Genomic DNA, 15381 nt, shown 5'->3' on the forward strand with positions numbered 1-15381 from the left:
CACCACCCCACCGATCGCCCCCCCAGTGCTCCGGTGCTCGGTCCGCCCCCCTTAGTGGTCCTGTCCGCTCCTCCGTCCTCCTGTCCGCTCCCCCCGTGCTCCGGTGCCCCCTCCCTGTGCTCCGGTCCCCCCCCCCCCCCGTGATTCGATCACCCCCCCCTACATACTTACCGGCCTCCCGGTGTCCGTCCGGCTTCTCCATGGGCGCCGCCATCTTCCAATATGGCGGGCGCATGCGCACTGCGCCCGCAGAGTCTGCCGGCTGTCAGATTCATTTCAGAAGTATTTTGATCACTGCGATATAGCCTATCGCAGTGATCAAAATGAAAAAAAAGTAAATGACCCCCCTTTATCACCCCCATAGGGACAATAATAAAAATAAATAAAATATTTTTATTTTTTTTTCTGCTAGGGTTAGGGTTAGAACTAGGGTTAGAATTAGGGTTAGAATTAGGGGTAGGGTTAGGGTTAGGGGTAGGGTTAGGGCATGTGCACACAGTGCGGATTTGGCTGCGAATCCGCAGCGGATTGCCGCGGATCCGCAGCGGATTGGCCTCTGCGAATTCGTAGCAGTTTTCCATCAGGTTTACAGTACCATGTACACCTATGGAAAACCAAATCTGCTGTGCCCATGGTGCGGAAAATACCGTGCGGAAACGCTGTGTATTTTCCGCAGCATGTCAATTTTGTGCGGATTCCGCAGCGTTTTACACCTGTTCCTCAATAGGAATCCGCAGGTGAAATCCGCACAAAAAAACACTGGAAATCCGCTGTAAATCCGTAGGTAAAACGCAGTGCCTTTTACCTGCGGATTTTTCAAAAATGGTGCGGAAAAATCTCACACGAGTCCGCAAAGTGGGCACATAGCCATAGCCTTGTCTCACAGTGGCACTTTGATCGCTACGACGGTACGATCTGTGACGTTCCAGGGATATCCATACGATATCGCTGTGTCTGACATGCAGCAGCGATCAGGGACCCTGCTGAGAATCGTACGTCGTAGCAGATCGTTTGGAACTTTCTTTCGTCGCTTGATCTCCCGCTGTCATCGCTGGATCGTTGCGTGTAACAGCTATCCAGCGATACGTTCACTTGTAACCAGGGTAAACATCGGGTTACTAAGTGCAGGGCCGCGCTTAGTAACCCGATGTTTACCGTGGTTACCAGCGTAAAAGTAAAAAAAAAAAAACGTACATACTCACATTTCGGTGTCCTTCAGGTCCCTTGCCGTCTGCTTCCCGCTCTGACTGTCTGCCGGCCGGAAAGTGAGAGCACAGCACAGCAGTGACGTCACCGCTGCGCTCTGCTCTCACTGTACGGCGGCACTCAGTCAGAGCGGGAAGCAGACGGCAAGGGACCTGAAGGACACCAAAATGTGAGTATGTACGTTTTTTTTTTTTTTACTTTTACGCTGGTAACCACGGTAAACATCGGGTTACTAAGCGCGGCCCTGCGCTTAGTAACCCGATGTTTACCCTGGTTACCCGGGACCTTGGCATCGTTGGTCGCTGGAGAGCGGTCTGTGTGACAGCTCCCCAGCGACCACACAATGACTTTCCAACGATCACGGCCAGGTCGTATCGCTGGTCGTGATCGTTGGTAAATCGTTATGTGAGACGGTACCCTTAGGGTTGGAATTAGGGTTAGGGTTGGAAATAGGGTTAAGATTAGGCTTGTGGTTAGGGTTAAGGATAGGGTTAGGGTTGTGTTGGGGTTACAGTTGTGGGTAGGGTTGGGATTAGGGTTAGGATTAGGGTTGGATTTAGGGTTACGGGTGTGTTGGGGTTAGGGTTGTGGTTAGGGGTGTGTTGGGGTTAGGGTTGTGATTAGGGTTATGGCTACAGTTGGGATTAGGGTTAGGGGTGTGTTGGGGTTAGTGTTGAAGTTAGAATTGAGGGGTTTCCACTGTTTAGGCACATCAGGGGTCTCCATCGCAACATGGCGCCACCAATGATTCCAGCCAATCTTGCGTTCAAAAAGTCAAATGGTGCGCCCTCCCTTCCAAGCCCCGACGTGCGCCCAAACAGTGGTTTACCCCCACATATGGGATACCAGCGTACTCAGGACAAACTGGGCAACAACTATTGGGGTCCAATTTCTCCTGTTACCCTTGCAAAAATAAAAAATTACTTGCTAAAACATAATTTTGAGGAAAGAACAATTATTTTTTATTTTCACGGCTCTACGTTATAAACTTATGTGAAACACTTGGGGGTTGAAAGTGCTCACCACACATCTAGATAAGATCCTTTTGGGGTCTAGTTTCCAAAATGGGGTCACTTGTGGGGTGTTTCTACTGTTTAGGCACATCAGGGGCTCTGCAAATGCAACGTGACGCTCGCAGACCATTCCATCAAAGTCTGCATTTCAAATGTCACTACTTCCCTTCCGAGCCCTGACGTGCGCCCAAACAGTGGTTTACCCCCACATATGGGGTACCAGCGTACTCACAACAAACTGGGCAACAAATATTGGGGTCCAATTTCTCCTGTTACCCTTGTGAAAATAAACAATTGCTTGCTAAAACATCTTTTTTGAGGAAAGAAAAATGATTTTTTATTTTCACGGCTCTGCGTTGTAAACTTCTGTGAAGCACTTGGGGGTTGAACATGCTCACCACACATCTAGATAAGTTCCTTAGGGGGTCTAGTTTCCAAAATGGGGTCACTTGTGGGGGGTTTCTACTGTTTAGGCACATCAGGGGCTCTGCAAACATAACATGATTCCCGCAGACCATTCCATCAAAGTCTGCATTCCAAATCGTCACTACTTCCCTTCCGAGCCCCGCCATGTGCCCAAACAGTGGTTTACCCCCACATATGGGGTATCAGCGTACTCAGGAGAAACTGGACAACAACTTTTGGGGTCAAATTTTTCCTGTTACCCTTGGGAAAATTAAAAAATTCTGGGCTAAAAAAATATTTTTGAGGAAATAAAACACATGTTTTATTTTCACGTCTCTGCGTTATAAACTTCTGTGAAGCACTTGGGGGTTCAAAGTGCTCACCACACATTTAGATAAGTTCCCTTGGGGGTCTAGTTTCCAAAGTGGGGTCAATTGTGGGGAGTTCCTACTGTTTAGGCACATCAGGGGCTCTGCAAACGCAACGTGACGCCCGCAGAGCATTCCATTAAAGTCTGCATTTCAAAACGTCACTACTTCCCTTCCGCTCCCCGACGTGTGCCAAAACAGTGGTTTACCCCCACATATGGGGTATCAGCGTACTCAGGAGAAACTGCACAACAACTTTTGGGGTCCAATTTCTCCTGTTACCCTTGGGAAAATAAAAAATTGTGGGTTAAAAAATCATTTTTGAGGAAAGAAAAATAATTTTTTATTTTCATGGCTCTGCGTTATAAACTTCTGTGAAGCACTTGAGGGTTCAAAGTGCTCACCACACATCTAGATTAGTTCCTTGGGAGGTCTAGTTTCCAAAATGGGGTCACTTGTGTGGGAGCTCCAATGTTTAGGCACACAGGGGCTCTCCAAACGCGACATGGTGTCCGCTAATGATTGGAGCTAATTTTCCATTCAAAAAGCCAAATGGCGTGCCTTCCCTTCCGAGCCCTGCCGTGCGCCCAAACAGTGGTTTACCCCCACATATGGGGTATCATCGTACTCAGGACAAACTGGACAACAACATTTGGGGTCCAATTTCTCCTATTATCCTTGGGAAAAAAAAAAACTCCGGGCTAAAAATCATTTTTGAGGAAAGAAAATTATTTTTTTTTTTTCATGGCTCTGCGTTATAAACTTCTGTGAAGCACCTGGGGGTTTTAAGTGCTCACTATACATCTAGATCAGTTCCTTGGGGGGTCTAGTTTCCAAAATGGGGTCACTTGTAGGGGAGCTCCAATGTTTAGGCACACAGGGGCTCTCCGAACGCAACATGGTGTCCAATAACGATTGGAGCTAATTTTCCATTGAAAAAGTCAAATGGCGCGCCTTCCCTTCCAAGCCTTGCCGTGCACCCAAACAGTGGTTTACCCCCACATATGTGGTATCGGCGTACTCAGGAGAAATTGCCCAACACATTTTAGGATCCATTTTATCCTGTTGCCCATGTGAAAATGAAAAAATTGAGGCTAAAAAATTTTTTTTGTGAAAAAAAAGTACTTTTTCATTTTTTACGGATCAATTTGTGAAGCACCTGAGAGTTTAAAGTGCTCACTATGCATCTAGATAAGTTCCTTGGGGGGTCTAGTTTCCAAAATGGGGTCAAATGTGGGGGAGCTTCAATGTTTAGGCACACAGGGTCTCTCCAAACGCGACATGGTGTCCGCTAACGATGGAGATAATTTTTCATTCAAAAAGTCAAATGGCGCGCCTTCCCTTCCGAGCCTTGCCGTGCACCCAAACAGTGGTTTACCCCCACATATGAGGTATCGGCGTACTCAGGAGAAATTGCCCAACAAATTTTAGGATCCATTTTATCCTGTTGCCCATGTGAAAATGAAAAAATTGAGGCTAAAAAATTTTTTTGTGAAAAAAAAGTACTTTTTCATTTTTACGGATCAATTTGTGAAGCACCTGGGGGATTAAAGTGCTCACTATGCATCAAGATAAGTTCCTTGGGGCGTCTAGTTTCCAAAATGGGGTCACTTGTGGGGGAGCTCCAATGTTTAGGCACACGGGGGCTCTCCAAACGCGACATGGTGTCCGCTAAAGATTGGAGCCAATTTTTCATTGAAAAAGTCAAATGGCGCTCCTTCGCTTCCGAGCCCTGCCGTGCCCACAAACAGTGGTTTACCCCCACATATGAGGTATCAACGTACTCAGGACAAATTGGACAACAACTTTTGTGGTCCAGTTTCTCCTTTTACCCTTGGGAAAATAAAAAAATTTTTGCTAAAAGATCATTTTTGTGACTAAAAAGTTAAATGTTCACTTTTTCCTTCCATGTTGCTTCTGCTGTTGTGAAACACCTGAAGGGTTAATAAACTTCTTGAATGTGGTTTTGAGCACCTTGAGGGGTGCAGTTTTTAGAATGGTGTCACTTTTGGGTATTTTCAGCCATATAGAACCCTCAAACTGACTTCAAATGTGAGGTGGTCCCTAAAAAAAATGGTTTTGTAAATTTTGTTGTAAAAATGAGAAATCACTGGTCAAATTTTAACCCTTATAACTTCCTAGCAAAAAAAAAAATTCTTTCCAAAATTGTGCTGATGTAAAGTAGACATGTGGGAAATGTTATTTATTAACTATTTTGTGTCACATAACTCTCTGGTTTAACAGAATAAAAATTCAAAATGTGAAAATTGCGAAATTTTCAAAATTTTCGCCAAATTTCCGTTTTTTTTACAAATAAACTCAGAAATTATCGACCTAAATTTACCACTAACATGAAGCCCAATATGTCACGAAAAAACAATCTCAGAACCGCAAGGATCCGTTGAAGCGTTCCTGAGTTATTACCTCATAAAGGGACACTGGTCAGAATTGCAAAAAATGGCAAGGTCATTAAGGCCAAAATAGGCTGGGTCATGAAGGGGTTAAGTAATGAAATAATTGCAGGTTCAAGTTTCCTATTGGGATTAAATAACTTAAGTAAATTATGTAAAAAAAGATTAAATCACACCAGTTTTCCCATTTAAAAAAATAAAGAAATAAAAATACATATTTTGGTATCACAACATTGGTGAAAGTCCAATGTATTTCAATATATAAAATTATTTTAAGCATACGTTAAACGGCAAACAAAAAAACGTTGAAATATCTTTTCTCCGTAGCTGCACTTCCCATAAAAATGCAATTATAAAGCTAAAAAATCATATATATGCCAAAATGACATCAATGAAAATATAAGCTCAGCATGTAAAAATAAATCCTCATACAGCTCTTTTGATGTAAAAAATAAAGTTATGGGTCTCAGAAAATGGTAAAGCTAACCAACATTTTTTAACCAAACTCTGATTTTTTTTTACTAGTAAATTAGAAAAAAAACTTATAAGATGGACATAATTATATTTATACTGACCTGAAAGGTCATTTTTTACCGCATAATTAATGCCGTAAAAACAAAACCCAAAAATCAAAGGTAAAATTGCATTTTTTCACAATTTTTACAAATGTATTTTTTTGCCATTTTTCAGTACATTACATTTTAAAGTGAATAAAGTCATTTAAAATTACAACTTACAACAAGAATTTATATGGCTCTGTTGATGGGAAAATTAAAAGGGAAGTGATTTTGGGAAGAAGGGAAGTAAAAATTAAAAACATAAAAATGGAAAGTTTCCCTGTAATGAAGGGGCATAAATAAGCATTTTGTGAGTCTTGGGAGAGGGTGAAACTTTAAAGAGATCTATACAGCCATTCTGACATGGTTTTTCAGACTCCCTTTACCCAGATCTCAATTCCATTGTCCTTAAAAAGAATTCTCAAGGTCAATTTATTGCCGAATGGTGCATCATCTCCAGACTTATACTCCGTTACCTCTGTAAAGATTGACTTTACTTTGGAGATAAAAACCTTAGCTCTTTGCAGTGCTCAATGAAAATGGTCTTACAGTGATGCTTGACAGTTTGTGAACCCTTGAATATTTCATTTTTCTGCATAATTTCTACCTAAAACATCAGATGTTCACGCAAGTCCTAAAACTAGATAACAAATGAGTCAAAAATATTATTATTATTATTTCTTTTTAGAGCACCATTGGTTCCGTGGCGCTGTGCATGAGAAGAGGTTGCATAAAAAAACAAATACAAATTACAGAGAACAATCTACAATGACAGACTGGTACAGAAAGCCTTTGTGGGCTTAAAGTATACAGGATAATGGGGAAGGAGACAGTAGGTTGGGGGATTGCGACAGTTCCGGTGGTGGTGAGGTAGCAGTGGGGTCAATGCAGGCTGTAAGCTTTGCTTGAAGAGATGGGTTTTCAAATTCTGTCAGAAAGCTGCGAATGTGGCTGCTAATTGGATGTGTTGGGGCACAGAATTCCTGAGGATAGGGGATACTAGGGAGAAGTCATGGAGGCGATTGGGTGAGGAGCTTAAAAGATGAAGTCGATCTTTAGAGGACCAGAGGTTACATGTTGAAAGATATCGGGAGATTAGTTCGGAGATATACGGAGAAGATAGATTATGGACGGCTTTGTAGGTCAACGCTAGTAGTGTGAACTGGACACGTTGGGGAATTGAGAGCCAAACAAGGGTTTTGCAGAGGGGAGAAGTAGAGGAGAATCAAGGAGAAAGGTGGATTAGTTGGGTATCAGAGTTAAGGACAGACCGGAGAGGTGCAAGAGTGTTAGCTGGGAGGCCACAGAGGAGGATATTGCAGTAGTAGAGGCAGGAGATGAAGACACACACCAACATTTTAGTTGATTCAAGAATGAGAAAATGAAGGATTCTGGAAATATCTTTGAGTTGGAGGAGGCCGGGGGTGGCAAGAGCTTGAATGTGCGTTTTGAAGGACAGGCCAGAGTTGAGGGTACTTCTGCTAGGCCACAAGCTTTAGTCTCACACTACGGGTCACAGACAATTTTATTCACCATCGACCTTCTTTTGTCATCTACAGTCTCACGGGAGATATACTCATGCTCTCCTCTGCTCACACGATCCATTCCACAGAAAGCAAGAAGGAGTGAGATAGTGCCAAAGATGCAACCAAAATGAGCAGTATCTGTGCTCTGTGATACCTTAACCCTTCCTGACATTGGAGGTACTGGAATATCCTTTTTGCCAAGGTGTTACTGCAAATGACCATACTAATATGTCCAGGTGATTGTGTGATCACAGAAGCTGGGCTCGGCACAATCAATGTAGGAGCTCTGCGTAATTGTCAGCTGAGCTCTTTCACCAAAAGTGAGGATCTGTGCGAGCTTAATCCTGGCTAATTAACCTACTAGATGCCATGGTTGATAGCGACCATGGCAACTAAATGGTTTTGAGAGTGATGGGGTTCTGTCTTTCACTCATTGGAACCCCTACACTCATGGCTACACGAACTCGTTGGACTGATGTTTGTCATACGAATCAAAGGTAAAACCATAATCTCAAGGTCTGCTAGGTATTGTGGCCTATTAGTTCCTGAATAACACTGTCTTTAGTATTGCAGTGCATGAGATCAGTAATCAGATTATTCAGTGTTCAAGTCTTACAGAGAAACTAATTACAAAAAAATTGTGAAAATTCCAAAAAACTGAAGAAATTATAGAAAAATGTTTTGGCACTAACACACATTTTATGTGAAAGCAAAGTAACAAAAAAGTACACATATATAGTCATGGCTGAAGTTGTTGACACCCTTGAAATTGTTCCAGAAAATGAAGTATTTCTCCCAGAAAATTGTTGCAGTTACACATGTCTTGTTATACACGTTTATTTTCTTTGCGTGTATTTGAACAACACAAAAAAACCCCCAGAGAAATAAAGGCAAATTGGACATCATTTCAAACAAAACCCCCAAAAAGGTATGACAAAATTATTGGTACCTTTCCAAAATTGTGGATAAACAGCTTTGTTTCAAGCATGTGATGCTCGTACAAACTCACCTGTGGCAAGTAACAGATGTGGACAATATGAAAATAACTCCTGAAACCAGATAAAAAGGGGAGAAGTTGACTCAACCTTTGCATTGTATGTCTGTGTGTGTCACACTAAGCAAAGAGAAAATTGGGGTTTGCTCTAATTGTACTGATCCAAGGAAAGAAGTTGTCAAATAAATTTTACTGCTGAATGAATGGCATAAAAAATACACCAACACAATTCTTGAACAGCTGTGTGGATTTGTCTATTTTGCCAAAAATTGCAATAATGCTAGCTTCACATTGACCCGGAGCTCTACGCTGAGCTCTTACATCAGGGTTTCTGTTTGAATATCTGAAGAATGTGATTCAGATTAAACCCCCAATGGAACGTTTCACTATAATGAAGCAGATGGAGACATTTAAAACTCCTTTTTGCCTCTTTCCCTGTGGTTTAAGCTTTTAAGGTATATACAAAAGCGCACTTAACCACTCTTTAGTGCACCTCTAAAAAGATGGTCACCACTGGAACATTGGCAAGACAGAGTCCAAAGTGACTTCAACAACCTCATTACAGTGAATCATGTACTTTGGAGATTTAGACACAAACCAGGACATAACTCAATCCCTGACTTGTGTTCAGTGTAGAGCACAGGATCAATGTGAACCAAGCCTTAAAATTGATCGAGAATGTTATGTACTCCAGAATGGTACCAATAAAGACTTCTACTCAACCCAAAAAACTGAGACCCCACTCAGGTCCATCATCTGTCATTGTAAATATAAGGGCTTTCCGTGTTACTTTTAGCACAAAGGTTCCTAAAAAGTGATGTACCTCCCTCTAAAACAAAACACAACAAAATTTTTGCTCTTGAATCCAAATGTCCCCATCCCTGCTAAGTCCCACAGTCTGCCTAACAGCAATTAGCATCAATGTGTGTTGTGGAGAGCCCACTTAACAGTACATGAGGACTCTGTCGAAGCACAAGCTAGTCACATTGCGTGATATTGTATACTAAGGTTGTATATGTGCCATTTTCACTCTGCATGCTAAGTTCTGGAAAACAACTGGGAAGTTAAAATAGTCACTAGACCCATAGATGAACTCCGAGAGAGGTGTAACTTCCAAAATGGAGTCACCTGAGGGGAGGTTTTAGCTCACAAACTCTTTAAATAAAATCTACGCTATGAAAGTCAAATAATGCTGCTTCCTTTCTGACTCTGCCATGTTTACAAATAGTACTGTACAACCCCACATAGGGTATAGTCTTATTCCAGAGTAATTATATAACACATTATGGGAGCGTCTTAACCTATTGCTTCATGTGAAATTCAAAAATCTAATGATAAAACACCATTTTAGTGGTAAACAATTATGTTTTTATCTTCATGGCTCAATGATCTAAAATCTTATGAGATATCTGGTGTAAACATATTCACTATTCCTCTACATGAATTCATTAAAGAGTGTAGTTTGTAAGATTAGGTAACGTTTGGGTTTCTTTTGCCTTCCTGGCTCTTCAGGTGCTCTGCCAACCATTCCAACAAAATCTGCCATCCAAAACACCACTCCTTCCCTTCAGAGCTTTGCATTGTGCACCAACATTAGTTTCTGACTACAGTTGGAGCATTGACATACTCAGGTGGATTTGTATTACACATTATGCATTCCATTTTCTCCTTTCTGCCTTATGTGAAAGAGGAAAAAAAATTGGGGCTTAAGCAACATTTTAGTGGGATGTGTAATTTTTCGGTTCCCAATATTCTAAAATTCTGCAATGCACCTATGGGTTCAAATTGCTCCTTACACTACTAGAAAACTTTCTTGAAGGGTGTAGTTCAAAAACTTGCGTTACTTGTGGAGAAGTCTCATAAGGCACTCTACAATCTGATCCAGCCAAAATTTCACTCCAAATACAAAGAAGGCACCACCTCTTTCAAATGGCTATGGTGTTTGCTCGAATAGTCGTTTCTGACCACACATGGGTGAGATGTTTCCTGCAGATCAACATACATTACAAATAGATATCTTGCACCAGCTAAAGTAGGTGTGCTTTAAAAATCCAGAAGGTTAGACTGGCCGTATAATTGCTTTTTAAAATTTCCCGCTTTGCACGAATTTTTTTTGTCCAACGTTAAATATAATCAATTTATCACATGAAAAACTTTCAAAATGATAATACAAGTATTCTGATGGGGCTTGTCAACATAACTATAGCGGCCCCTTCAGTTCTTAGAGTCTATGTAATAATGTATGTAGATTGGACTGTGAAATCTGGTGACAAATCTGCGTTAATATGTTACGAAATAATATATTATTTTGCTTTATAATGCAGAATGCTTTAATAAAATAGTCTTCTTGACAACCTTTTGAAAAATGCATTTTACTGTATGCTGAAATAATGGACAGCAACCCTCCAGTCCAAATTCAACATTGGATTATGTATAGCAAACATTTAGCCAGCATACCTTGCTCACCATTTTCTGCTTGTCTTTTTCTCCTGCATGACATTGCCCAATTATAAGTAGTCAGTGACATGTAAAGAAATATTGAAAACCCCTTCAGAGAAGCTTAAAAGAGGCTTGCTCTGTATGATATGGTAAGACTGATGTTTCCAACCAGGTCACATAGATCTCACTGTTGATGCTAAAAGCGTAGGAGGACAGTAATGATTAGCAAATGTACTTGGATAAGGTGTTATCTGAACATGCTCAGGTACTAACAAAGTGTCTTCGGTGTGCTCGAAAAATATGTTCGAGTCCCCGTGGTTGCATTACTCACTGCTGTTCAACAGCAGCAACACATGCAAGGATTGTCTAGCAAACATGGGATCACTGCATGTGTTGTGGCTGTCGAACATTCAGCTGCGGGGACTTGAATATGTTATTCGAGCACGCCGAAGTCACTCAGTTTGCACTTGAGCATGTTCGGATAACACCATAACCGATAACATTCGCTCATCAAGGAATGATGCTTTACTATCTGGGATAGATGCAGCTTTTCTTTGCCAGCGCTGTTGTGTCCTTATAGTAAGAATGAAATGGCAGTGCTGTGAGATGAGAGCTGTGTACAGTGTGCCAGGAGCATGACACATACAGTGCTCTCCTTTTATCCCAGGTACTGGGGCATTATGCAATTATAGTAGTTACCAGCAGTCACATCTAGGTGACCTTGTTAGACAGAGTCTTTTCATATAACACAGAGAAATCCTGTCGTAAACTTTTCTGGGGACAATTTGTTTTCCTGCAAGATGTTGCCTACCCATGATTGGACAATATCATAAAGGGGGAAAAGTAAATGCCCCAGGGAAGAATTTTTGCTATCGCTCCTTGGTGAATTGGCATAAAAATTTTACAAGCTTATATCTCTGCAAAGGAGAAATAAAAAATACATTTTGTTTAGATCTTCATTGACTTAATCATATTGTGGCAAGTTTAGCATGTGAAAATTGGTGAAAGGTCTTCTCTAAACATGTATCTGCTGATAATCATGAACAGAACGTTTCTGCTCACAATCATATGCCCTTTTCTTCCATTTTCATCTTTCCAATATGGCTGGTGCAGTATGTGTGGTTCTTTAGAAGGACGTAGATCTGGGGATTTATTCTGACGGAATATAGGCCGAACTGGATGGACAAATGTCTTTTTTTCAACCTTGCTAACTATGTTACTATCTGTGTTTTCTATGAGGAGCAGTCTTATATTTCACATACAAGGTCCCTTCATTCCCTTCTAATAAACCAGCACTCGTGTTGTTGGTCCTATATACGTCTAGTCAGTGTCATCTCCTGCATGTTGAGGATTTTTTAAGAATTGGCCATCAAGAAGGCACACTCTGTGAACAGTATTATTGTTTCATTTTTGAAGATAAAAAATTGGATGATGCAGTTATGATCAGCTGCAGAAATGTTCATGAAAAGTCTTACTGGTTTAACTATACATTTGCCATGTATGCTCTACTGTTTCAAATATACTGAACACCGTAAAAGAACATCTACTCATAGTAACAGCCAAAATCAGGGTTTATAGACACTTAATTCTGGCTGATCAACTTTTAGTCTCCAAAAGCTTTTCCAAAAAAGTAATCCTTCAATACTACCACTTCTAATAATATTAATATTAATGTATTAAATATGTATTAAATATTTCATTAATATTTATTTGGATAATTTGTGAGTAAACAGTTTTTTTCCAAACACCGGAAAGGAAAATCTATAAAAATCAATCCTTAGAAAAAGGATTATGAAAAAATCCTTTGAAACAGAATTGAAAAATAATTCTCAAAATCTTAGCTGTTTGCTGGCCAATTTATAAAAATTATAACTCACCGTTGCCTTCCAGAAAACAAATGACAAACACAAAAAGCCACTTAAATTGCCCCATGATCCAGTTATCCGCTATTCTTCTTCTCAGAACGTCGCATGCTATAATGACGAGAAGGACGTGAAAATTTCCTTTTCTGCTTTCTATGTTATCCATTAAATGTTCTAGTGTTATAACTTCCTTCCCTTTTCTCAGTTCATCTTAGATAGCAATGGAGAATATTTGCTAACTATTTCAAAATATGGGATATTCATGAACACATCCCATTGTAGGTTACCACAGTTGGGAACTTTAGGTTTTATGCTACTTGTGACCTTTTGCAATAAATCTGAACATCACATAATTGTGTACAATTGTAAAACTCTACTTTTGTTTGAGTGGCTCAATTCCACTGTTATGTTTACAGTTCACAGTAAATGGCACCATTGTGTCCAGAATCACTTTTCTCAGAAATAGAAAATCGTTATTTACAATCTTAAAGTCTTTAAGTCAGTAGTATAAATAGAAGGAGGACTTCATATTCATATATCTGTAATGTTTTACTTCCTAGGGATTACCCTGTGCTATCACAACATCCAGGCCTTCTGCACAGTACAACCTCACTTTTAACCCCTTAACGACCCCCAATACGCCTTTTAACGGCGGCAGTTAAGGGTACTTATTTCTCAAGGCCGCCTTTTAACAGCACTGAGAAATAAGGGTATAGCGCTCCCCAGCGTCGGAAAATCTCTGGGGTCTTGGCTACCGAGGGTAGCTAGGATCCTGGAGAACATGATCATGGCCGGTTTTTATGGTGGAAAAGGAAGTTGTTCTTTATTAAGCTTGTTTGAAAGTAACCAAACGTCAATGTTAAATACACAGGTGAATTAGAGCAGCACACTTGAGAATCAATTAACTCAACTAACAACGAAAAAAAAATCAATCAAGACAAGACGAAATGGAAAAGAAACATATGTAAATAAATGAGTAACATAACATAAGAAAACATAATTGATTATATATTAATAGTGATAAGCTAATACATTTTTCAAGTTTAACCCTAGAGGAAATCGAGTAGCTAAATTAAATCTCCAGAAAGCCTCTCTCTCCAGTAAACGCCTTTTCATGTCACCACCTCGGGCTGGTTTAAAAATTTTCTCAAATCTGAATTCCTTAAAAGAACAAATATTACCACTATGTGTATCAATAAATTGTCTCGATGCAGAAGATATATGTCTGCTATTGGAGTTATTATTGATAACACCATTTATATGTTCATTAATACGAACCTTTAGTTTGCTTGTTGCGCAGCCAATAAGTTTTTTAAGTAACTTGTTACAAGCAGTACGTTCAATGGCATAAATGACATGGTCAGTATTACAATTAATAACTTGTTTGATATTAATGTTTTGACTGTTGTCAGGGTTTGAAAAAGACAAACATTGATGAGCAAAACTGCATGTTTTGCATCGACTAGCTCCGCAATGAAAAAAACCTTCAAAATCAAGCCATGTACCAGCAGATTTGGCTCTTGAAAAAAAAAACTTGGAGAAAGACGGTTTGCTAACGAAGGTGCTTTTTTAGCAACCACAGAACAACCAAATTTAAGAATATAAGAAAGGATATCTACCTCAAAAAGTAAAGGTAAATGTTTTATTACAATCTGTTTAATGTTTAGAAATGGTAGACTGTATTGAGTAAAAAGCATTGGAATTTGGTTCTTTGGGAGCAAATAATGAGGACCATTTTTTTTTGTCTGAAATGGATTGAGCTCTCTTTAATATCCAAGGTGGTTATCCCCATTTAACAAGCCCGCAGTTAAGCTGATCATTCTGGGAATCAAAGTCCGCAGAATCACTGCATTTGCGTTTAATTCGAATGTGTTCACCAGTGGAGACCGCTTCGACTACATTTTTAGGGTGACTGCTTAGATTTCATTTTGCAACCCTTAGCACAGCGTTCCCCTGGATATATAAAAAACCCTAACGACATTTTGGAAATATTTTCTGAAAAAAAAATTGGCTGTCTAAATTTTTTTTGGATTACGTGTGATGTAATTTCTTTATACATGTCCATTCCACAACAAATAGCATTGGAAGCACTGACTTTTCATCTCCCCAAACACAGTGGTTACAATCCAGTCCTTCCAAACTATATTATTAAAGTTACTTTATTTCTTATGTCCCACAATTATTTTTTATTTGACGGTTCTTATTATTTACTGCATCGAGGATTGTCAATGGGGCTAAATTCTCCCCCTCATTGGCAAGCTTAGTAATGTCGTATTGGGAGGAATTATTTTTATATTCTCCCAACAATCCTTTTTTGGAATCCATCAAGTGGTATGGCAGATACATCGATGACACACTCCTTATTTGGAGTGGCGATGTGTCTGCCATACCACTCTTTGGAGTACATAAATGCAAATTAATTTAATTTACAGTTTACTATTAATTTTGATCCTTCTAAAATAACTTTTTTTGGATCTAGTGGTGTGACGGACCAATTTATTATTTCTTCCATTTTCAGAAAACCTATGGCAGGTAATACCATCATGCAATACAAAAGAAGTCACCCTAAAAATATGGCCAAAGCGCTCCCCACTGGTGAA

The 15381-nt window shown here is 40.0% G+C and overlaps 1 protein-coding gene across 2 annotated transcripts in view; it reads right to left on the minus strand.

The window, feature by feature from the left end:
* VSIG4 (V-set and immunoglobulin domain containing 4) overlaps positions 1–12942 on the minus strand; it is a 50926-nt gene extending 37984 nt beyond the window's left edge. For both annotated transcript variants that reach the window (XM_077284898.1, XM_077284897.1), the window contains exon 1: positions 12797–12942. In XM_077284898.1, coding sequence (XP_077141013.1) covers positions 12797–12851 — 55 coding nt within the window. In that variant the 5' untranslated portion in view covers positions 12852–12942. The remainder of the gene's footprint in view (positions 1–12796) is intronic.
* Positions 12943–15381: the final 2439 nt, after the last annotated feature.

This window comes from Ranitomeya variabilis, chromosome 2, assembly GCF_051348905.1.
Source record: "Ranitomeya variabilis isolate aRanVar5 chromosome 2, aRanVar5.hap1, whole genome shotgun sequence".
Lineage (NCBI taxonomy): Eukaryota > Metazoa > Chordata > Amphibia > Anura > Dendrobatidae > Ranitomeya > Ranitomeya variabilis.